At 40.2% G+C, this 23,926-nt stretch overlaps 2 protein-coding genes across 5 annotated transcripts; both read left to right on the top strand.

Moving 5' to 3' along the window:
* Positions 1–244: 244 nt before the first annotated feature.
* Positions 245–14,850, top strand: keap1b (kelch-like ECH-associated protein 1b). 3 transcript variants are annotated; one of them, XR_004658148.1, is made up of 8 exons: positions 285–416; positions 3,969–5,056; positions 6,128–6,373; positions 8,383–9,059; positions 10,814–11,019; positions 11,377–11,553; positions 11,642–12,147; positions 14,838–14,850. XR_004658148.1 is itself a non-coding variant. In XM_034883082.1 (7 exons), the coding sequence occupies exons 2-7, from the start codon at positions 4,751–4,753 to the stop codon at positions 11,902–11,904; spliced, it is 1,875 nt and encodes a 624-aa protein (XP_034738973.1). In that variant the 5' UTR covers positions 245–332; positions 3,969–4,750; the 3' UTR covers positions 11,905–12,869. The 3 variants fall into 3 exon arrangements, 2 of the variants coding, with proteins under 2 accessions (XP_034738973.1, XP_034738961.1); XM_034883082.1 differs by lacking the exon at positions 14,838–14,850 and having other exon boundaries at positions 245–332; positions 11,642–12,869; XM_034883070.1 differs by lacking the exon at positions 14,838–14,850 and having other exon boundaries at positions 11,642–12,869.
* A 614-nt stretch (positions 14,851–15,464) lies between these two features.
* si:zfos-323e3.4 (volume-regulated anion channel subunit LRRC8C) lies at positions 15,465–23,712 on the top strand. 2 transcript variants are annotated; one of them, XM_034883058.1, is made up of 3 exons: positions 15,465–15,772; positions 17,647–17,735; positions 20,345–23,712. In XM_034883058.1, exon 3 carries the CDS (start codon positions 20,432–20,434, stop codon positions 22,637–22,639), a length of 2,208 nt encoding a protein of 735 aa, XP_034738949.1. In that variant the 5' UTR covers positions 15,465–15,772; positions 17,647–17,735; positions 20,345–20,431; the 3' UTR covers positions 22,640–23,712. The 2 variants fall into 2 exon arrangements, with proteins under 2 accessions (XP_034738949.1, XP_034738940.1); XM_034883049.1 differs by having other exon boundaries at positions 17,647–17,805.
* Positions 23,713–23,926: the final 214 nt, after the last annotated feature.

Raw genomic sequence — 23,926 nt, 5'->3', positions numbered from 1 at the left:
ATTTAGGCTACTCTTACTCTCCATTACACAATATCGTTTTCAACTTGTCACAAAGTAGCCTACAGTAAACACATGTGACGAGTGTATCACTCAGGTGGTAGCCTATTTATATTATTTGTAACAGACTTGATTGACGTCGAAGCTACAGTTTTTGGCAACCAGCCAACGATTGGCCTCGCTTTTCCTTCACTCTGAGAAGTCCTTCAAAATAAAGAAAGCCCTTCTCGGGACGGCGATCACTTCTATGACACATGAACGGGGGTGGTTCTAGCAAGTTGGAGGCGGGCTCTTATTGTGAAAGCGAGAGGAGGCCGGCACAATGCTTAGTCACGGTGAGTAGCCTACAGCTTTCCCCCCCTCCTTCCTATGTGGCGCACAGCTCGGCAGACCGCGATGGAGGAATTGAACTAGACAACGTGAGTTTATTTTATTACAGAGTTAAGCTATAAAGATTGATTAATACGAACTGTAATGATGATACATTTGAAAGATAGCATTAGCGAAATATTTCGATATCGCTTTGTTAGCATTCTTGTGTCTACGGCTCACAGCTGCCGTATGCTGCTGTCTATTATTAGGAGCCTATTTTCCTGTCAGCTCTATTTCCGAAACGTTTAACTTGTCATTTGTGGGGTTTCCGGCTGTTTGTCATGAATACATTGATTTCACTTTTCGTCATAAACCAAACTGAGACTCGAATCAGCCGCTGTTCACCTGTGTTGCCCTTATTTTCGGTTCATGCCAGCGCTCTGGATTATTTTTGATCAAAACAAGCACAGAAATGATCACAGTTGGACCGGAGGGGACACGGTGCTTTGTGTGAATGCTCTTAATGTTAGAGGGATGGCGCGGAAATCTAATTCCATCTGGGTTTAATGCAAGGACTGTGTTCTGGGTCCTATTTTGGTACAACCAGATCCACTGTTTGCTCGGTAAAGAGTTCAGGATGAGTCACCGAGGCACGCTATAATTGCCAAAACGCCAATGAAACAAGTTAAAACACCGGTGTGTGTGTAACTCTTATTTTAATTAAATTTCAGTTCAATTTTATTTATAGTATCAATCCCTAACGAGTAATCTCGAGACACTTTACACATAAAGTAGGCCTACCCTAGGTCTAGACCACACTCTATAATTTATAAAGTCACCAACAATTCTAATAATTCCCCCAAGAGCAAGCATAGTACGACAGTGGAGACGAAAAAGTTACATGTTACATCTTTAAAGTTCCAATCTGTCTAGTTATTGCGCAATCCCTGCTGAATGGCATCCAAGAAGGCCTGAACTGTGCTTCCCAAACTAAGCGTGCAGCAGGGTCTACCAGGGGTCCTTCAAGGTGTAATATGGCAACACAACATGTTGACATATTACTATTATCTATAGAGAGAGTATGAGCTTGTAGCTTGTTTGTATCATAGGTTTAACCGCACACACTGATTTTACCTCTAAATGTGTAACCAGTTTAGAGCAGTGTGTCTATTTGCCCAGCTGAAACAACAGTCAATTAACTGATTAGTTGATTGACAAAAGTAAATACCTGGAAAATCTACATCACAAAATTGTCATGTTTTATGTTAAGTAAATTGTTTCCAATTTCTTTCCAGTTTCTTAATTGTGATGATATGCTGTTTTCTCTGTTTTCTATCATTAGGGCCCATACATTATTGTAAACTGAATATAACAATGCACTTTCGTGGACATTTTTTGATTTGATAGAGCAAATAACCTTAAGATAAATAATAAAAAATCACTATTAGTGGTTGGCTTATGAAATGTCAGAATGTACTTAAGCCTTTAGTGGTGCGCCACTTAAAAAGAAAGAATACAGGGGAAACACAATCAATATTTGGCGTTATTTTTTGACTTGGCTTCCCATACAATTGGAGGGAAAACTGCTATATCAATATTGAGATATACAATTACCTAAATTGTGATAAAAGATTTTTGCCTTATCACCCAGTCCTATTTTACATCCTATAAAACAAAAAAACTGCTAATCTTCACATTTGAGAAAATAAAACCAGCTAATTTCGAAAGATTTTCCTTGGGGAAATGATTTAAACAATGCATGCTTTATCAAAACAAATTGTCTGCTAAGCAATAAATCGACTGATGGTTTTCTGCATTAATGGAGTTGTTTTCAACATTAAATATCTTCTACTTTGGGTGGTTAAAACCAAACTAGCTTGTGTGGCAGTGCTTGTTTGTTCAACTTAGCATTAAACGAGGGAACATCTGCTCTTGTTTCAAAAGAGAATCAGCCTTTAATGTCATACCCGACAGTGCTACTGTATACAATATATTCATTGCATGAATTATTAGAGATATACAGCAGGTACAAACGTAGACTCAGGTAGCCTGTTTGTCAGCAAGCAGTTTATCAATATGTCCTCCTGTGAAACAATTTCACCCAGAAACTTAGAGGGAGAAAAACACGGCAGTAAGTCACAATCGCAGTGTGTTGGGCAACATGTCCTGATATGTCACCATATGTGGATAATAAAAAAAAAAAGATTTTGTTTGCTTATTCTTAACTAATTAAAGAGCATCGAAGCACGATGTGGCCTGTGCACTGCATCCTCTTATTGCAACTTCATGTAATGATTGGTGTGTGTGTGTGTGTGTGCACACTATATGGGTACTTTGTTATAACTCTGAACACTCTGAGTAACATCAGACTGACAATTAGCAACTGTCGTGTGCTCTTTGTACTGTAAGTTAATGTCAGGCAGTACAGTTATTCTGGAACGAAGAAGTTAGGTTGACAGAAAAAGGCATTTATTGTTGGCAGCATCCCTCTTGGTCATTTATGGTGTTCCTCTCCATGAACCTAATCCCCGCATATTCCTAAAAGAAATATTTCTAAATGCATAAATGTCTCCTGTTGTTTTCTCATCCTCTGCAGTAGATTGTTTGAGATTTCTTGAAGTAAAGCTCTTGATTTTCATTGACATTTTTTTTCGTTGTTTTAAATTGTCATGTTTGTGTTTCAAACGTTTGCATGTGCCTGTTGTGAGTAAGAATCAGCAAGATTGTGCTTTGCTTTGTTAGCTGGTTCACAAACCGGTCCCTCTGTTTGAACCTCCAGCTGGACTGGTCACAGGACAGAGGGAAAACACTCAGTCAAGCTGGCCTGCTAAATTCGAGCCTAATTTAAAGGTGCTCTAAGCGATGTTAGGTGACGTTACTTCTAGTTGACGTTTGAAGTATTTTCAAACAAAACAAGACTAGCTTGTCCGTCATCTCGTCCTCACCCCCCACCCCCAAATCCTTCTTGTTGGTTATTGGCTGGAACGCTGGAACACTGTTTGTGTATGCTTTGTGGTGCAGGTGGGAACAGTTTGTTTTTGTTGCTGTTTGGAGACCCTGGGCGGTCTACAGAGACAGTCTGCTGTCTGCAGTGTGTTCTCGCGGATAGTGAGGAGATGTTTGCTCTATGTGACAACAAATGTTGTAGCCTAAAACACGTGTGACATTCTTAGAGCACCTGTAAGTCACTCCATCATCCTTCAAAACAGACATTACTCCCTCACTATTCCTTACATGCTCGCTTTCATTTGCATGGTTGTTTGCTAAAATTGCAAGACTCTTTAATAGCGCAACACTTAGGTTAAGATTTGTAAATAACAAATTGTGATTAAATCTTTTCATCACCGACACCTCTAACCTCTTGATGAAAGGAACTGTTACCTTAAAATGAGCTATGATGACTAAAAGAAGGGCACTCCTCATAAAAAGGAGGACGCCTTAACCCCAATGAACTTTTCCAGGAAGAAAACACCATGGGTGTGAAAGGCATGATGATAGTCTTTTGTTATTTAAGACAATGTATTTGTCAGCATTTAGCCAATGAGTGCATCGATGTGTACACATATTAATTGACTGTTATAAATTGTCAAATCAAAGCATGTGACTGTGACATTATGTGGACATACAGGCTGACTGTCTCTCTCCCTCTTTCCTTTCAGTTGTCAGTTGAGCCAAAGCTTCCTGCTAAACACAGCGGCGCAAACAGATTCCATAGCTGGACAACCTCGAGGAAGGCGTCTCCGGAGAAAGCCACCGAACACCTCCCCATTCCCAAGGACTCCAAGTTACACTTACGACACTTTTGGCACTCTACCCTGTTTTTGTTTTTTTTTGTCCTTTTCAGAGTTGAAAAGCCTTCTCCTGCCTCATCTAAAGTAACCAAATCTACAGTGTAGCACTCTGAAGGGAGCTTTAATTAATAACTCTTTTTAAAATGGAGTAAATCTGATTCTTATTTTCCATCACTAGAGTTAGCAATATGCAAGATTGACCAGTACATGTGGTGAATCTGGCAAGCATTTAGATGTATGTTCAGTTTGTACTATCATAAAAAACGATCTCTACCTGTTATTCTGTTTATTATTAACCCCGCTGCCAAAGTCAGAGGAATCCTGAACTCGAGACATTTTGATTACGTTGGAACTGCAACATGTAAGAATACAACCAGCTACAACTGGCAGCTCACGTAGAAGTCTCTGGTAATGCCATAATGAGCAGTATGTCTGGACTCAAGTACTGAACAGAGCAAGGAAATCATTTCCACATAAACAAAAATAAGGCCTACCCAGAGGTGCCTGGAGCTTTCTGGTAAGCCGTCTACCAAGTGTCCGTTCAAACTTCATCTTTTATTTCACCCACGCCTGCGCATGGTGCAAGATGCCCCATAACACCGCCTGCTTTTCTTGAGAAAGAGACCAGGAAGGAGGAGACAGGGTGGGAAATGACAGAGTGCATGACAGAATGCAAAGCGCTGGTGACTCCGTCCACGCGCAACGGCCACCGCGTCTTCAGCTACACGCTAGAGAGCCACACGGCGGCCGCCTTCGCCATCATGAACGAGCTGCGCCTGGAGCGTCAGCTGTGCGACGTCACGCTGCGTGTGCGCTACAAAGACCTGGAGGCGGTGGACTTTGTGGCTCACAAGGTGGTGTTGGCCTCCTCGTCCCCGGTCTTCAGGGCCATGTTCACCAACGGCCTGAAGGAGTGCGGTATGGAATCGGTGCCCATCGAGGGCATCCATCCCAGGGTGAGTCTGATGTAATCTTTTACATCTTACATTACATTTTTTTTTTTACACTAAAGGCACAATATATACTATATTGCTTTCAAGCGCAAAATGTTTTACTAATTCTAGTACTAATTAGTAGGGCTGGCTGTTAATAAATATAATACTATGACCAATACCGTGACATCAGTACCAGTTCCTAAACAATACTTTTTTCGATACCATTTTTATGAACCAAAAAGAAATTGCAACAGTACACATTTTGTAGTTCACATCTTTTTTTATTTGTTTTTTAGCTCCAGCTACGTGAGCCCCGTCTCTTTGTGTAATGTAGAGTTTTTTCCGGCCTGCCTCTAGGACGTGTAACATTACACAGCTAGTCACGAGAATGATCAGATTTTAGTAGAAGCATGCTGCATGCTTATTTGCTTACTCACACTGATGACATTTATGCCTTAGGTACTGAATGACGAGGCATTATTCAAAACACGACACTTATGACAATTTAGTTGGGGCCCAAAGTATTGAATTAGCTACCCAGCACGACTAAACGGGAATAAAACCAATATTCCAGCATTAGCCAGTGTATAGATTTCAGCCTCTTGCCATGACAAATGATTAAACCTCATAATTATCAGAGTAAATTACCAGTAATATGCAGTAATGTACTGTACATAGACAGAATGTTTCAAATTTCTGAAATGGAAAACTGTTTAAAACATATCAAGACTACATGAAATTATTTTTTCAAAGTGGACCTTATGTATCCACAGTAAAAATGTACTATAAAACTGGCCTGAGTACACTTAGTTTGACCTCTTTTACTCATCTGATATTTACAAAGCACATGTAGATACATACATGACACACATGGACAGAGTATTTTACTCTTGTTAGCTTATGAGATGCCATCGGTCTGGAAAAATGAATAGACAGATATAAATGGCATCAGAGCCTTATTCTTTCTTTTTATAAATTCCCCATTGACTTTATTTTCTACCTTATTCCATACCACTTTCCCAACCCTATCCCTCTTCATCCCTTTTCTTTCCCTGTTTTCTACCCCAATCTTTCCTTCCTTCCTTCCTTCAGGTTATGGACCGGCTGATAGAGTTTGCCTATACAGCCAGCATCTCTGTGGGGGAGAAGTGTGTGATTCACGTGATGAATGGTGCTGTCATGTACCAGATAGACAGTGTTGTCAAGGCCTGCTGTGATTTCCTCGTCCAGCAGCTCGACCCCAGCAACGCCATCGGCATCGCCAACTTTGCCGAGCAGATCGCTTGCACGGAGCTCCACCAGAAGGCCCGTGAATATATCTACATGAACTTTAGCCAGGTAAAGCTTCAGCTGAGTTTCTAAATGAAACCACCTTTGATTTGTCTGTTATCAGATTATCTTTTGTCTTTGGTTTCAATTGATAGTTGACTGTGGGAGAGAAGAAACCCCAGTTAGGGGAACTTGCCGTTTCTATGATGTAGAATAATGAATCATGTTTATACTACTAAAACAGTGACATGTTGTAATTGCATCAGCACAGCCCATGACTGAAAAAGGAAATTTATATATATAACACACACACACACGCGCACACACGCACTTACTTTGTTATTTCTACACATGGGTTTGTGTTGTCTAGTTGTGGTGTAAATAAACTCTGTTTGACATGTCCCATTGGGGTTTCCGCTGGTTGACTTTTCTGCTTCAAACCACTTGCTCGTTCCTTTGTGCAATGCAAGCTATGATTCATGATGAGTAGTATGTGGGTTTACCTGTGCAGCACAAAAGAAAGACACTAAATATTGATCACTGATAAAGATAAACAAGGCCGAGGCAGGTTAGGCAGATGACACACAGATGCCAGTTAATATCAGTCTTTCACAAGTTTTATTTGATGGAACTACTGCAACTATTTTAAGCAAACAACATATGTTCATTCCAGCTCACTACTGAGAATTTTTTTGTTTTTGCTTTTCTTGGTCTCATGTGAAGGTATACTGATTATCTTCAGGTTTTGGAGTGTAAGGTATCTGAAGATGTCACCTTGGGCTTAGGGAAACTGTAGCATTTTTCACAAATTTCTAATATTTTACAGAACAAATGATAAATCTATCAATTGAGAAAGTGATCGACATATTAAAGGTATTTTGTATATTTCTGCATTAAATTAAAAAAGAATTAGATTTACATTATCCCAAATGTTCAAACCAGAAAAATCTGTCATTTTAATCAATAACACAGAGCATGTCATTTGGTTGCCTGTCATGGTATCATGTAACCTTTGACCGTTCTAGTTACTTTAACTTCCAGCAACACATGGGAAGTGCCTGGACACTGATATATTTGGTATTGGGCCTAAAAAGCAATGTTGAATCATAACATTTTCTGAATCGTGCACCCCTAGTAGATAATGCAATAAATAGTGATTGTTAATCGGTGTCACAGAATTATACCTAGTAAAAGTCATGCATAATTTTTTGTTTGTCATAATGTTTTTGGGCGTTTTCCCTTTCCTTTATTGTGTTATGTGTATGTTGTGCATGTTATAGGCTTACAAAGTAGAAAAAGCCCAAAGACCACCCCAAAGGCACTAAGCATCTTCAACAGAAAACACTGTTCACAAACTGCTCCAAACAGCTCTTCTAACTTACATGACGAACGTGCAGCAATTTATTACACGTTATAATTCTTGCCTAGCTGCTAGCATGGCACGCCCTCATACTCTGCTTCCGACTGGATAGTAGTCCTTACCAGCTACTGCCAAAGTGTGACTCCCAACAAAGATTTAATAAAAGTGAGATGCCTCACTAGCTAAAATGGAGTGATCAACACACAGGGTGGAAAGCAGATCTGCAGCCATGTGCAGTACAACACAAATGTGGTGTTTTTTATTGAAATGAAACCATGTAAACTTATTCTTGTACAACCTTTTAAATACACTTATGAACCTAAAAATGAGCACTTTCAAATCAATCAAGCTTAATACAATGTTCTATGTTGAGTAGTGGCTAATGCTTTGTGGGTAACGTTATAACATTACAACAACGTTCAACAAGCTCATCAAATTATTTTTTAGTACGATTGTTTTGGCCACAACCACAAATAGAATTTAGGTTGTTATGTGGAAATCACTGCGGCTATTTCATTAGAAAGACATGAATAAAAATTACAAATTGTAAGTTTATTTGATGAAAATAATCTTAAATTGCACCCTTGAATTGTAGTTTGCTCTCCACATCAGTTTTATTTATTTATCATTTGCAATAGACAATTATTTGGATTCCTTCTCTATGTTCAATCGATCAGAGCGCTTGTCTTATTAAAAGTTGGCCTACTCCTGTCCATAGGTGGCAACCCAAGAGGAGTTCTTCAACCTGTCCCACTGCCAGCTGGTCACCCTCATCAGCCGCGATGAGCTCAATGTGCGCTGCGAGTCCGAAGTCTTCCAGGCATGTGTGGCCTGGGTGCGCTACGACCGGGAGAATCGGCGACCATACGTCCAGGCGTTACTCCAGGCTGTCCGCTGCCACTCCCTCACCCCCAACTTCCTGCAGGCCCAGCTCCAGTCTCTGGACTGGGACCCCCAGTGTAAAGACTACCTGGCCCAGATCTTCCAGGACCTCACCCTCCATAAACCCACCAAAGTAATTTCTTGCCGAACACCCAAGGTGCCACAGCTCATCTACACAGCAGGGGGTTATTTCCGCCAGTCCCTCAGCTACCTGGAGGCGTATAATCCCTGTTCAGGAGCCTGGCTGAGGCTGGCTGACCTGCAGGTACCACGCAGTGGCCTAGCAGCCTGCGTGATCAGTGGGCTTTTCTACGCTGTTGGTGGAAGAAACAACGCGCCTGATGGCAACATGGACTCGAATGCATTGGACTGCTACAATCCCATGAACAACTGCTGGCTGCCGTGTGCACCAATGAGTGTTCCCAGGAACCGAATCGGAGTTGGTGTTATTGATGGCATGATATATGCCGTTGGTGGATCACATGGGTGCATTCATCACAATAGTGTTGAAAGGTAAGATGAATGGGGATTTTTAATGGTATTTTTTATTATCTTAAACAATTCCCTGAAGAGACAAAAGCCCATGCTGAATATAAAAGTATCATCAGTGCAGCCACAGCCTGATTTATTGCCAATAATAATAAATGATATGGAACACTTGCTGTATAATACAGGCATAAGCTCTGGTTTGTTAAAGATGCAATATGTAATACTGACAGCTAGTGTTACCCTAGTGCAGTACAAATTCAAAAAACTGGGAGTCCCCCACCCCCTCCTCCATAGACTCGACGTTCACGGAGGTTTCCAGGCTGAGACCGCTGCATCCACAACAATGTTACTAGATGCTTGTCTCACATAGCCAGGCATTACTTCACAGCACAGCGGAGAAGCTAACGTTAGATGCTGGCTATATTGACAGTCATAAAAGCTTGTGCTCACGTGGAACTCTGTTCCCAACTAACAGACACACTTCCTAGGCATAGAATTACAGTAATAACCCCTTAAAATTCCACAACCTTTCCGTCCTTTTCCACCTGACTGAAATACACACTTTATTCATTTAGAATTGCGGCAACAATTTGCTAAACAAACTGCCAACTCAGTCCTCTCTTCACAATTTACAGCCCCCTCTCTTGGCTTAAAATAACTCACAATTTTTGGCTACGGCCACTGAAACGGCTACACGTTGTAAACAGCTGTGGCCCGCTGGTCTGGTACTCCGGTACCGTTGGCAGGGTTAGCATGGCGGTGTTAGCCAGGACCAGTCATGATCACTTTGCTATGTTTCAGTGGTTTTTGCAAGTAAGTAAACAACTCGGGTACTATAGCTGTATAATTCAATGTGAGTATGCAAATGTTGAAATGACATAACATGCCCGTCCCTAGTTGCCGTGATAAATTAGCCTGAAGCTAATGCTTAGCTACCTGTTCAGGAGGAAATTGGCCTCAATGTCCTTTTGGGCTCTAAACTGTCTCAGTCTTTTAAATACATTTCCAATATTTACCCGGGGTTTTTTATGTCTCTGGTTAGCAACTGTTCTTTTTTTTTCTTTTTGTTAGGTTGGGTAAAATCTATCTCCGTTGATCCCATTTTTTTTTTTTTTTTGCTGCTTTCATGGCTGTACTAACGGTACAGCTGTAGCTCACTAGGTTTAGGTTTTTACAGGTAAACCTGGCCCCCCAGCCTGGCTGTCAAACTGGTTAGTTGATAACAACACACAAGCCAAGAGTTCCCAAGAGTCCTTTTAGGATAGGTTATCTTTAAGCCAGTGAATTTGATATTTAACACAGTGAATTTTATATATGTACAGTCTTGATTCACAATTGATGTACCAAATACTCTGACAGAGAGCAGCGAAAAATGGCAAAAATTAACCATGCACGCCACAATGACTGAAAACTGTAACGACTCTGCAAAAAGTATATGACTTATCAGTGTAGTGGAATCACAAAATACAGATGCTGAACATGGATCTGTGTAACAAAGACACTGGGTTTAATTCCCAGTAACATTCTAGCAAACAAATTAGCCATTTTAGGGTTTAGGATGCCTTTTAGAGTGGCCTTAGGAGGCCTCGTTTAGGTTCATCAATGGCAAGTGAAAAGAGGCAGTTGGGGACATCATGTCTCTTTCTGCAGTCCTCACTGGGCCGGCAGCGACACAGATTAGAGGTGCATAGGGAATTGGATTCTCCAGATAGGGGGGGAAAAAATGGGGAAGTAAATTCTTAAAGAATAATCACAATAAAACAAATCCTGATCTGCAGGTATGATCCAGAAAGGGACCAGTGGCACCTGGTAGCCACCATGTTGACACGGCGGATCGGTGTGGGTGTTGCAGTCATCAACCGGCTGCTTTACGCCGTAGGGGGGTTTGATGGGGCAAACCGGCTCAGCTCCTGTGAGTGCTACAACCCTGAGAGGGACGAATGGAGGACCATGGCCCCAATGAACACTGTGCGCTCCGGAGCTGGTAATGAAGAGATAGTCATTATATAAGCATTTTTTGTAGTTTTTACACAGGGGTGCTATACATGAGTCTTCATGTATTCTTAATTACATTATGAGTTGGTTTATAATGGCAGCCGTAACAAAGATACAGTAGACAGGTTAATTTAATATTCTGTATAAGTATTATGTAGAGTTAGATTGGACATCCTCCAGCATATCTGTGTAAATGGCTACTGCATCAATGTTGCAGTGCAGAGATTTACTTATTTTAAACTACATGAACTTCACAGGAGTGAACTTGCTTGTGGGACTTTTTTACTAGTTTGCTCACATCTAGATGAAGTAACACTTGAATAAACTAACCATTGATCCTATTCAGGTGTGTGCGCACTGGGGAATCAAATCTTCGTGATGGGCGGCTACGATGGCACTAACCAGCTGAACACAGTGGAGCGCTACGATGTGGAAACTGATACATGGGCCTTTGCTGCCTCCATGAGGCACCGACGCAGTGCTCTGGGAGTCACTGCATTACATGGACTCATCTATGTATTGGGTGCGTAGTATTTTAACTATTGAGAGTAAAATCGAGAGAGAGATACTCTAAACATGAGACATAATGTTTGTTTGTTTTTTAATTACAGGAGGTTATGATGGAAACACTTTCCTGGACAGTGTGGAGTGTTATGACCCTGAGAAGGACACCTGGTCTGAGGTGACACACATGACGTCAGGGCGTAGTGGCGTGGGTGTGGCAGTTACCATGGAGCCGTGCCAGAAAGAACTGCCACGGTGTCAGGAGGCTGAGAATGAGAGTGGTGCTGCCTCAACTTATCAGTCTACCTACTCCAGTTTTAGCTCTTACCACAATCAGCGGCACGGAGGGCCCTTCGGCAAAGGCGCATGAGGCTCATCGCTTGACCATGTCAAGCATGCACACAAAATCTCACGCACACACACACACAGACAGACGAGCGCCCCAAAACTCCACTCTGTCTTCCCAAATCAAAAGAAAGCCCCTCAAAACTGATTGGACAGAGGTGAGCTAAAACACCACGTGCTGCCGGACCTGCTGGTTCTAGAGATCACACTTGATATAAAGCAAAAATTGTAAATCGGTAACACTTTATTTTGAAAGTGCAATGTTAAAGTGACAAAAAAGTAATTTGAGTATCTGCATTGGACTATCCAAATCTAGTATGACCCAAGATCCTACAGTCCATCTTTCTAGACCTGACATTTTATTAATTTGTTTGGTAAATTGGGTTTGGCCTGTCTGTGTTTTTAGAGAATTTAAGTTATCAGTCAGACCATCTCCCAGGTTTGAGTCTTGGGAGGAAAGGGCTGCATACAAAGGGGGCCATTTACTGGCTCAAAGAGTCATGGGGGGGTCTTTATACTTCAAGCAAAAGTTAAATCGGGGGGGGGGGGGGGGAATAATTCAAATGATCCCATTTATGTAACCAAAACAGACCCAAAAAAGTTGCATTTGTTAGCATAGGCAGTAGAGTTCAAAGTGCCATTACTATGCCTGTTGGCATTACTCTCATCAGTATATTGAATTAAGGGTGCTTTGATGGAAAGGCACAGACAGTCTCTGTGTGGTGTGTAGAAATTGTTAAAGTTTACCCAGACAGCCACAAGAGGAAGCTCATACATGAGATTGGGCCTCATGCAAGAACATTGGCTGTTTCCTTATCTTAAAGCTCTTACTTTTTGTACTTGTTTTGCTTTTACGTAGTCTGGCTCAACAGATGTACATTGCTGGAATTTCCCTCCCCCTCTGCTATTAATTTTGCAAGGGCGCTGCGCTGCTTCTGGGGCTTAGCACCGCCAAGGGTGGTTGTGATTGGTTTACAGAAGTACAAACAAGCCAGAGCGTTTTTTCGCCCTATCCCAGAATAGATAAGTGTGTAGCCAGACTATAGTCAAGCACTGGCACAGCGCTGTGGAGGTAGATCTGGCAATGCAAGGCTATCTTGTATGTATTTTAAGTCAGATTCAGCAGACTCTCTTACAAATAGTACAAAAATACTTTCACATCTAGATGTTGGAAATCAGACGATCACATAACACTCAGTATCTAGAGTTGTGTTCCTGGACCCGGTTTGATATAGATTTAAACTCCAAAAGCAATGTAGTCCATGCCTAAGGTGAGAAGTGGCGGTCAGGGGAGCATGACACTGAGCGAGACTATAATATTCTTTTAAACAGATGGTGATGACACACATGGTTACACTGTTGGGTGTTACAACAGAGTGTGTTCACCTTAAAAGTGGCCTGCTTAAAGACCCTGTTTTTCTCTGTTGGAGGGTTTTTAGAGCAACTGCTGAATTGTATTGTGAATTGTAATTTTGTCATTTCAAATATGGCATTAAAATACCAACAAAAACATTTGCTTTTTTTAGTAACATGCAGATCTGTACATTGCTTATATGACATGCCTTGACCACCCCTGATTTTTGTTCATACTTTTAAAAATTGGTAATTTCCACATTTTCTTAAATTACTCTATTTAAGATTGAGTCTGTTCATATGAATGGTTCTTGCATGAGGCCCAAAGTCTCAAATTCAAGTGCTGGTACAAGAGAAGCAGGACCTTGTAATAACTGCATTGTAACAAATGTGTTCTTTCACTAATAGCCACTGGAAGGTCAGAAAAAGGTGATTTCTTTTGGGAAAGATGTTGGCCAATGATTTAGTGTTGCTACTTCTAAGGCTGTTGGAGTGTGTGATCCAGTATTAATGGTGTGTGGAGTGCCAAGAAAAAGAAAATCTGGGTTTTGACTATGTTTAGAGGAAACGGAATACTGTAGCATTTTGAAAACTTCAATTCAAACATCTAGCTGTATGTGTTTTTATAAAAATGCTAATTACTTACACAGTTGACAACCTCCATCTACAGTTGACTTTTGGGTTTTCACTTACACCAGACCTCAGAAACAGAAGTGACCATGTTTGTGCATTAGTGTTCAGATATTGTACGCTAATGGCAACTTGCTTGAAAAAGTGTATTTGTAACAGCAATTTAAGCTACAAAGGTTTTTAAGTGATGTTTTGTACATTGATAATCTAATAAGTCTTGTACAGAATTTCAGAGCTCACTTTTTTATTTGTTTAGGATTATTTTAGTTTTCTTGTTCCTCTAAACTGACATCAGCTTTGTATTGAATTGGACTCTGGTGTTGTGTTTTTGAATAACTAGCATGCTTGTAACTAAGTAGAAAGGCCTGTTTATGCTATTTTTGGATGTTTGTAAAAAAAAAAATTGCTTCACTTTGAAAGGGACTTTTTTCTGTCCATCAGTAGTTTAAATGGAAATTAGAATATTTAAGGTCTGCTTTGTACATTTCTTTTCCAGCAAAAATACCCTGTACAATAATTCATTGTAAAGTAAAATATGTTTATTGTACTGCTGTAGTAATGTAATGATTTGTTAGATGTCTTCCAAATCCGAACTATCTATCTATCAACTATTTAATGTATTGTGTAAAAACATTTGAGTCGCACATCTAAGTTTATGCAGGTTTTAAAAGTAGCAGTGTGGCCACCAGATGGCACTCCAGCTCTTCTATACTGAGCAAATCCTTTACTTCACTCTATCATACATTATCATTTTACATCGGCAAGATAGTGTTACGAACTTAGTTTTCACCAAAGATGTCAACAGTCAAAAGTTTCTCTAGTTTTTATTTTGTCTTTTAGTAAGGATAACCCTGTGGTAAGTGTGCCATTAATCGTCCACACAGGATTTTTGTCAACACATCCCACTTCCTTGCCAAACCTTACTCTGGAAATCCAATGGTCTTGCGAGAGCACAATTTGAATTTTCTCAGCGAGTTGATATTAATCTTTCTGAATTTGGTGTGGATTTCCAGGCTAGCTAAACCTGGCAAGTGCAGGAGACTATTATGATGTAAGAGGAAATCTTCCCTGATTATGTGGGTTTACAAGTCCATCAATAGGCCTACATAATCCTGTCAAACATTAAAACCACTAAAAGCCCTCAACTAAAAAACAGTTTAAGATGGTGTAACTATGCTCTATTAGGGGGAAAGCACCTTCAGTGTATTTCAGATTAAATATTTTATGCACGTAATTAATATTATAAATACCTTATTTCAGCAGGCAACAGCACATCACTTAACGGAAGTAAAATCCCCAAACCCCAATCTCCCATTTGTAATAAGTCTCTATCCTTTTGTCGGTGTGAACAATACATTCGGATAAATTTGCTTAAAGAAGTACTCCGACCCCAGTCAAACTTTCTTGAAACAGCCAAAAAAAGACCAATTTAGGTTTTGTTTAAAATTTTATCATGGAGAGCTTATCAAAATAAAGTTACACATTAAGACGGAATGGAAATCTAATAAAATATCAAGAAAACAGAAGATGCTGTAACATTTTAAAGTGTATTTATAGATTTTTTAAAGGACATCGCAGTGAAGAAGTTACACCGGGAACATTATAGTTAGGAGTAATATGAGCTGTGAGAAGAGATTTGGGGGTAGGCCTAAACAGTAGCCACTTCTGTTTCTTAATTTACTGTATTTGTGTGGGAGAAAACAAACACACAGCAAACAGTATCGTTTCTGTGTCAAGTTTGTTGAAGAGTGTTGAACCTAAATGGAGAATTGAGGATTTATTTATTTTGAAAATCTTCTCCGGATGTCTTCTGTTGTTACCTGCTGATTTGACACCGGTGCGCTTCTCTCTAACGATGAAAAAAGGCTCCCGAGTCCCGCCGGACACAACTCGATCCTCCTCGGCCGCAGGTATGTGAAATTCACCTGAGTGAAAACGACCGATTAATTTCTGTAGCCTATATGCTGATATTTTAGAGACAAAGTCAGACTATTTGGAGACATGAACATTGATGGACGCAAGTTATGAACATGTAACTCTTAAGGTAGGCTGTGTGTGATTTCGCAACTATGGGCGTGAAGCCTGTCATGGTGAAACGCATTTTTTAATCAAAGAAATCAAACACAGTTTAGAAAGACGATTAAAATCCCATAAAAGTGTGGCATAGCCTGCTGCAATAGTTTGTCTGTTTGTTTATGTATTGGGTCATCAGAAATCAAATTGGCAAATTTGGATGTAGTGGTAAGGGCTGATGCATGTGTTGTTGTTGTTGTTGTTGTTGTTGTTTTTACCTCGTAACGGTCCGCGTAACGCATCAGTGCAGTTTATGGAAAAAAACAAACAAACAATAAAGTTGGAATTAAAACTAAAAGTATCTTTTGTTCGTCAGATCTACATATAGCCTTATCAAAATTCAATAGTCGTTTTTACGATTTTCTATTGTGTATTGTTGGGTAGAAACTTAATAAATAGAAAATTGGAGTCGTTATTTCTATTAGTGGTCTTGGGCTACCTGAGAGGCCGGGCTTTATGTGCCGGGACCGCTTGTCTCACCTGTCGTCACGCCCATAGATATATGTCGCCTCCCTGGCTCTGCAGCTGCTACCTTCAGATCCTCTGATCTCAACATCCCTTCAACATTCCTCTGCAACAAACACTCAGCATTTCCAAGTCTTTGTACATACAGTATGTTTCACTACAAGTTTGTCCTCATTTAGTCTGTAACCAATGTGTTGTAGTTACATAGACATTTGTAAAGGTGACCCATCTTTTGTCATTAATAACCTACTTAATGCAGTTCCTAAATGTAGATGCCGCAGCCTCTGTAAGACAGTCCAAACATTGGGTTTGTTTGAATTTTCTAACTGCTGTTACACTGTTATGTTAGGCACACACAGCCTTTTGATTTTATACAGGTTTCCCACTATCAAAAAATTATAATAGCAAATCCAATGATGTCTCCAGTCTTTCTCCTTTTTCATCCTGTTCTGAGCCTAGTTCAAGAGCAGCTGTTTTGTAATCCATATTGTAACACGTTACATTACAAATACTTAATGTGATTCAGTTTACATAAATGTGTATTACTGATATTTTGCCTCTTTTTGAGAGTGTTACTAACAAGGTTGGTCTTGCAGACCAAAGTATCTCAAGGCTGATATGATCTTAGTCCCATGCGCTAACATAATTTTAGCCTCAAGATGATTTAGGCAAATGAAGCCCAGTCTAGTATGGATTAATGTTGCAAATAATTTTGTGTCAAATTAAGGGTATGTCTAAGGAACCTGTGCTTCCACACACTATATTTAACAGTATATTCAAAATAACAGCTTGCAGTCAGGGTTATTCAACAGTGGACACGGTCAAGAAAGTTCAAACTATTCTGTCAGTTTCACTGCTGAAAATTTCAGTTCAGTGGTCTAGATGAGCAGTAAGTGGTATGAAACTAGAACAAATTGTCAGGAGTGAAAAGACTTTAATTATCAGGAGAGTTAATTACTTTCTGTTGTCATTTTTGTCAAACTAGTTTATCCAATTTGAATCCACCCATAGCAGAAACAGACTGCTCATTCATTTATTCATTTATTTACGGCCATAGATACCTAAAGGACGTAACCACCCTCTGTATGATGAAACGAAATAGTTGTGTATACTCAGTGTTTGGACATCATCTGTCCTTTTGTTCCATCTACCTTTAAATCCTGTGACAAGATGTTCTCTGGAGACTACACTGTGTTGAAAACCAGTTTTGGCTTCCGTGTTCAGAGTTGCTCTTTTCTTTCATCAGTGTGGAGCAGCAGCCAGGATGATCCCAGTGGGTGAATTCAGAAACTTCGGCATTGAGCAGAACACAAAGTATCGGGTCCTGAAACCGTGGTGGGATGTTTTCTCAGAGTACCTGTGTGTTGCTATGCTTATGGTTGGAGTATTTGGGTGCACCTTGCAGGTGAGGCACCTTCAAACCAGCCACTTTGTGATCATGAACTTTTAAATCCTCACACTGAATTAGAAACTTAACTAATACTAACCTAATCTTACCTTCCTGATGCCATATTTTGTATCTATTTTGGCATATAAGAGGATTTTTTTGATCCCACACACCCTCCTTTCTATTTAATTCCTACATCGTTTGACCTCCAAGTAAGGCAAAAACACGAGCAGTGTAACTGAATTTACTTGTCTCTCCTGTACCAATTATTGCAGATTTGTATCATTAACTTGCTGCTTAATTTGTCACTCCCCAATTGATTATCATTTCTGTCATATTAAAATAGCATAGAAAGAAAGCTTTAAAGAAAAGGAACAAGTGATAACTAGAAAATGCATTTCCTGAAGAAAATTGTGATAAAAAAGTCATAGTATGGCACTTTGAATAGAGTTATAGTATAAAAATAATCATAAAAAGTCATAATATAGCATGTTGACAAAAAGTCATAAAAAGTCATAGTATATCGAACAAAGTGATAAAAGATCCATAATATAGTATGATGAACCAAGTGATGAAAAATAACAGTGTAGTATGTTGAAAGAAGTCATATGATCGTATATTGAAAAAACTCATAGTATAGCATGACGAAAAAAGTGATTAAAAAAGCCATTGTTTAGCATGTCGAAAAATGCATAAAGTAATTGTATAGTATGTTGAAAGAAATCATGAAAAGTCATAGAATAGCATATCAAAAAAGTGATCAGAAAATCCTAGCATAGCATGTTGAAAAAAGCCATTAAAAAATCATAGTGCAGTTTATTGAACAGACTTAGCATTGTACGTCAAAAGAAGTGATAAAAAAGTCATAATAAAATATTTTGGAAAAGTCATGGTTTAGAATGTTAAAAGAAATCATGTTATTTTATGTCTCAAAAAGTCCAAAAAACGTTGAAAAAAGCCTGGACTGGGTTTTGTATAGAGTCAGATTTGTGTCTTTAAAAAGAATTAAATTTGTAATTTTTTAAATTATTTCCGAGAAAAATAAATTTCTCTCAAAATTCTTTTTTAAACTCTTAAAATATTTTTTTTTTGCTATCAGTATGAAAACATTTTTCTTCTCCCTCTCAAAACCTAAGTCTTTGCTCTCAATGCAATTTATACTTGTGTCAAGATTTTGCTCTCGCTAGGAAAATAATGTCATGGGCGGGGCCAAGTTCCTATTGGCCAGTTGGGTGAGCATCGTCTTGTTTTGGGAGTCAAACTGAATCATTACACCATTGTCGGTTCAACGGCATAGATGCGCTGCTTTTGTTGAGCGTGGAGACTCCAATGTTTGGTTAAGATAATGACACACACAACTCGATGGGTAGCTGGGTGAGCAAGTTAAACATCACTGAAGATAAAACATTAAATATCCATCCATCCATCCATCTTCATCTGCTTATCCGGTATCGGGTTGCGGAGGCAGCAGCTCCAGTAGGGGACCCCAAACTTCCCTTTCCCGTTCCACATCAACCAGCTCCGACTGGAGGATCCCAAGGCGTTCCCAAGCCAGGTTGGAGATATAATCTTTCCACCTAGTCCTGGGTCTTCCCTGAGGCCTCCTCCCAGATGGACGTGCCTGGAACACCTCCCTAGGGGGGCTCCCAGGAGGCATCCTTACCAGATGCCCGAACCACCTCAACTGGCTCCTTTCGACGAGAAGGAGCAGCTTAGCTAACATCCTCATCTTTCCCACTTTCTCTATGGGGTCCAGATGACAGTCCAGGACAGAGCTCGCTCTCCTGATCAGTCTATTGAGTCTGCCCCTGTCCCTGTCCGAACTGCCCCCCCTCCAGCAGACCACAGCATAAAGGATGGCAGAGGCCACCACAGATTCATAAAAGCCTCACATACTGTGGTCTGTTGGTGAGATAATCAGTAGTCCATGCAGCCAGGTGTTGGTCCGCTCCGGCACTCTCCATCTGTACAGCATGTCGAAAAAGTGATGAAACAATCATAGATTAGCATGTTGAAAAAAGTGATAAAGTCATAGTATAGCATGGCAAAAAAGTGATGAAAAAGTTATAGTATAGCATGTTGTAAAAGTGATAAAGTCATAGTATAGCAACTCAAAAAAAGTGATGAAAAAGTTATAATCTAGTATGTCGAAAAAAGTAATGAAGTCATAGTATAGCATGGCAAAAAAAGGGATGAAAAATTAATAGCATTGCCTGTCGTAATAAAGTCATAGTAAAATATGTTCAAAAAAGCCTGCACTGGGTATTGAACCTGACTCAGAAACTGCAGTTAATACTTGGTGGCAGAAGTAATAACCTCTGAGCCAACATTGTAATTAATAGTGTATGTTGAAAACAGTAATAGCAATAGTTATAGTACATGGAAAGTGATTAAAACGTCATAGTATAGTATTTTGAAAAAAAGTGATGAAAAATTTTTCACTACATTTACAATTACATGATATATATTTGTCTTTAAAAAGGCGAATGAATATAATAACAAATAAAAGACGTGTTGTTGCCAAATATTTATTCTTTCATTTATCTATATTCCACAGTTCACCCAAGACAAGATTTTTTGCTTGCCCAACCACTTCAGCAGCCCAACGCCTGAAGGAATCAACTGCAGCCACATCCAGACCTCCATGGAGAACGAGACGTTGCAGCACACACTGTTCAGACCTGCAAAGCCCATCATCCAGGAGATTTCTGGTCTCAAAAATAACCTGGACATCCACCAGTACGTGTTTGTCAACCATTATTGCTATGAGAGGTTTGTCCACTGGTACGCTAAGTACTTCCCATACCTTGTTTTGATCCACACCATGATCTTCATGATAGCAAGCAGCTTTTGGTTCAAGTTTCCTGGGACGTCTTCAAAAATTCACCTCTTTGTTACCATCCTTGTTAAGTGCTTTGATTCACCCTGGACCACGAGGGCCCTGAATGAGGTTTCTGAGGAAAGAGGAGAGGAGAAAGTGGTTAGTTTGAGGAGGAACACCATGTCACAAGAGTCCAAAGATCAACGAGCAGAGGATGTGGAGACTGTGGGGCTTCTCCATTCCAGCTCTGTCAAGTCTAATCCAGAAAAGAAAAGCCCAGAGCCCCAGTTGGCCCCCAATGTCTTGGATAAGAAAGAAGGAGAGCAGGCCAAAGCTCTGTTTGAAAAGGTGAAGAAGTTCAGAACTCATGTAGAGGAAGCAGACATCTTGTATGTCATGTATGTGCTTCAAACGTCACTGAAAGTCTTCAAGTTCTTTTTTATAATTATCTACTCTGCAGTGTGGGTACGGAACATTGAGACAGTAGTGAGTTGTTCTGTTCCTCCTGAGCTGACTGGTTTTGATATATTTTGCTGTAACCACAACAAAGCCCATCTTTTCTCCAAGCTTGCCTACTGCTATATCTGCTTTGTTGGAGTGTATGGACTTCTGTGTATCTACACCCTCTACTGGCAGTTTCACAGACCTCTGAACGAGTACTCCTTTAAGCAGGTCCGACTGGAGACTGGCATTAATGACATACCAGACGTGAAGAATGACTTTGCGTTCCTCTTGCACCTTGTGGACCAATATGATCCTCTGTACTCTAAACGATTTGCTGTCTTTCTCTCTGAGGTCAGCGAGAGCCATCTCTATCAGGTCAACCTCAATTACGAGTGGACTGCTAAAAAGTTGCGTACCCGCCTCGCCAGGAACACAACTAACCGGTTGGAACTCCACCTGATAATGTTGCCGGGGCTTCCTGACACAGTCTTTGACATTTCTGAAGTGGAATCGCTCAAACTGGAGCAAGTTAAAAATGTCACCATACCAGCTAGTGTGGCAAAGCTTGACTCTCTTTGTGAGTTGTCGCTGATCTTCTGCTCTGCAAAGCTCCAGCTGCCTGCCCTGAACCACCTTAAGGCACATTTAAAGGTCCTGCGTCTACATTTTGAAAATTTAGAAGAGTTGCCTATGTGGATGTACATCCTGCAAAGCTTGGAGGAGTTACATCTGAATGGTCCTTTAACCAACGACGTTTCCAGAAGTGCCACGCTTGACTCACTTCGAGAGCTTAGAGCTCTGAGAGTCCTCACTCTCCACTCAAACCTTACTAAGATCCCGCCCAGCGTAGTGGATGTTGCATTGCAGCTGCAACGGTTGTGCATCTATAACAAAGATGTCAAGCTCCAAGCTTTAAGCAGCTTGAAAAAGTTAACCAACGTAGCCACACTTGAGCTAGTGGGCTGCAAGTTGGAGCGCATCCCAAGTGCTGTCTTCAGCCTAAACAATCTGCAGGAGTTGGACCTGAAAGAAAACAAACTTACCACTGTGGAGGAGATCCTGAGCTTACAGCACTGTCGCCGTTTAGTGACACTTAAACTGTGGCACAACAAAATCACTTACATCCCTGATCATATCAGTAAGCTGAAATCTCTGGAGACGCTGTACATTAGCTGGAATAAGCTACGAAAGCTTCCCTCTCGGCTGTTTTATTGCACCAAACTCAGGCACCTTGATGTTTCCCACAACAATCTCACTTCTCTTCCTCCTGAGGTGGGCATCCTGCAGGGTCTTCAGGTCTTCTCCGCTGCTTTCAACTCTTTAGAGACACTGCCAGATGAGCTGTTCTCTTGTAAAAGGCTCAAGAAGTTGGCTCTTGGAAACAACTGCCTGTCAAATCTGAGCTCCAGAGTGGCCAGCCTTGCTCAGCTGGTCCGCCTGGAAATTAAAGGGAACCATCTGGAATCTCTACCTGTGGAGATAGGGGGCTGTCCTCTGCTGAACCTCAGTGGGCTGATAGTGGAGGACAACCTGCTGGATCTGTTGCCATCAGATGTACGAAGCAGGTTGACTAGAGGCTTTCATTGACTCATCTTTTCTCAGTGTAGCATAGAGGGCTAGGGGGTCTGACTTGCATGGAGAAAACAAAGTATAAACAGAGTACTAATCCATGCCACTAAGTGGATTTCTCCATGTTAATCAGCATGAAAAAAGGTGAACCAAAACCCATAACTGAACTCAGAAGGATGAACAAACAAAAAAAAACATATTTATAAAACCAGCCATTATGAAAGGTGTGTTCAAATCTTTGTAAATGAGTGAAAAATCAACTTGCACATGTTTTTAAAAAATGTTTTGTATGCCTTTTCTTAAAAATACCTTTCATGAATAAAAATTTTGCAAAGTTTATAGGTGTCCTGTAAATACTTGCATACTTTTTAATGGATTTTTATGTACGTAGGTGGTTTAATGGTATAGTTCACACAGTAATATGAAGGTTTACACAAAATCTTTTATATTCAGATTAATGATACTGTGGATGAGACAAGGGCCCAACACTAGAAAAATAACAGCAAGCAAAGATCGACCTTCAAATTGTTCCAGACCAGCGTCTTTACTGTTCTCTGAACATTTAGTTTGTTCTCCAGAGCGCCACAAGTCAAAGTATTTAAACAAACACTGTATGCTGTAGGACAGCGAGAAGTGTTTGCCACATTGCGGCGGCTCATGTTGCTTCCTTTCAGACACTAAACAAGTGGAGGGAGAAAAAGCCTTTTAGTAGCAGAAGAAAAGCTATTTATCGCTCTGTTTACACATTCAGTCAAAAAGAAAGACTGAAAGCATACATGGGATTATGAGCCAGAAGTCAAGTCAGCATTATAATCAGTGTACATTCGATAATAATTGACAAAGAAAGAAGATACAACTACTGTCTTTAAAATGTCTTTTGGATGAGGTATATATTGACTGTGGTGATGGATGATACACTGTACAAGCATACATTCTTTTTTTTCTCTGTTAAGCCGTTATAATTTGAGTAGTGAGATGTAAAATTATGTTGATCTGATTGCACATTTTATACATTATACTCTAGTGCATATACATTTAAAGTGACTTTTGAACACACTTAAACAAGGAAATAGAATGACTTAAAAGTTCCTGAACTGGAGGTCATTGTGCTCATGTTTAGTCTTAGGATGAAGGATACAGTAGGTGTTAAGATGCTTTCAAGTGGGTTCATGTTATTTGGAAATTTCTCTGTTCAGTCTCTCTCAAACAAACACGTTCACAAAAGAAAGTGCACACTTTCTTTGTTACTGCGTTCATACTTTCTTTCCTTCCCCCAATGTTCCCTCTGCATACTTGCACTTGTTT

This window comes from Etheostoma cragini, chromosome 2, assembly GCF_013103735.1.
Source record: "Etheostoma cragini isolate CJK2018 chromosome 2, CSU_Ecrag_1.0, whole genome shotgun sequence".
Lineage (NCBI taxonomy): Eukaryota > Metazoa > Chordata > Actinopteri > Perciformes > Percidae > Etheostoma > Etheostoma cragini.
This window is presented reverse-complemented; position numbering and strand designations above follow the sequence as displayed.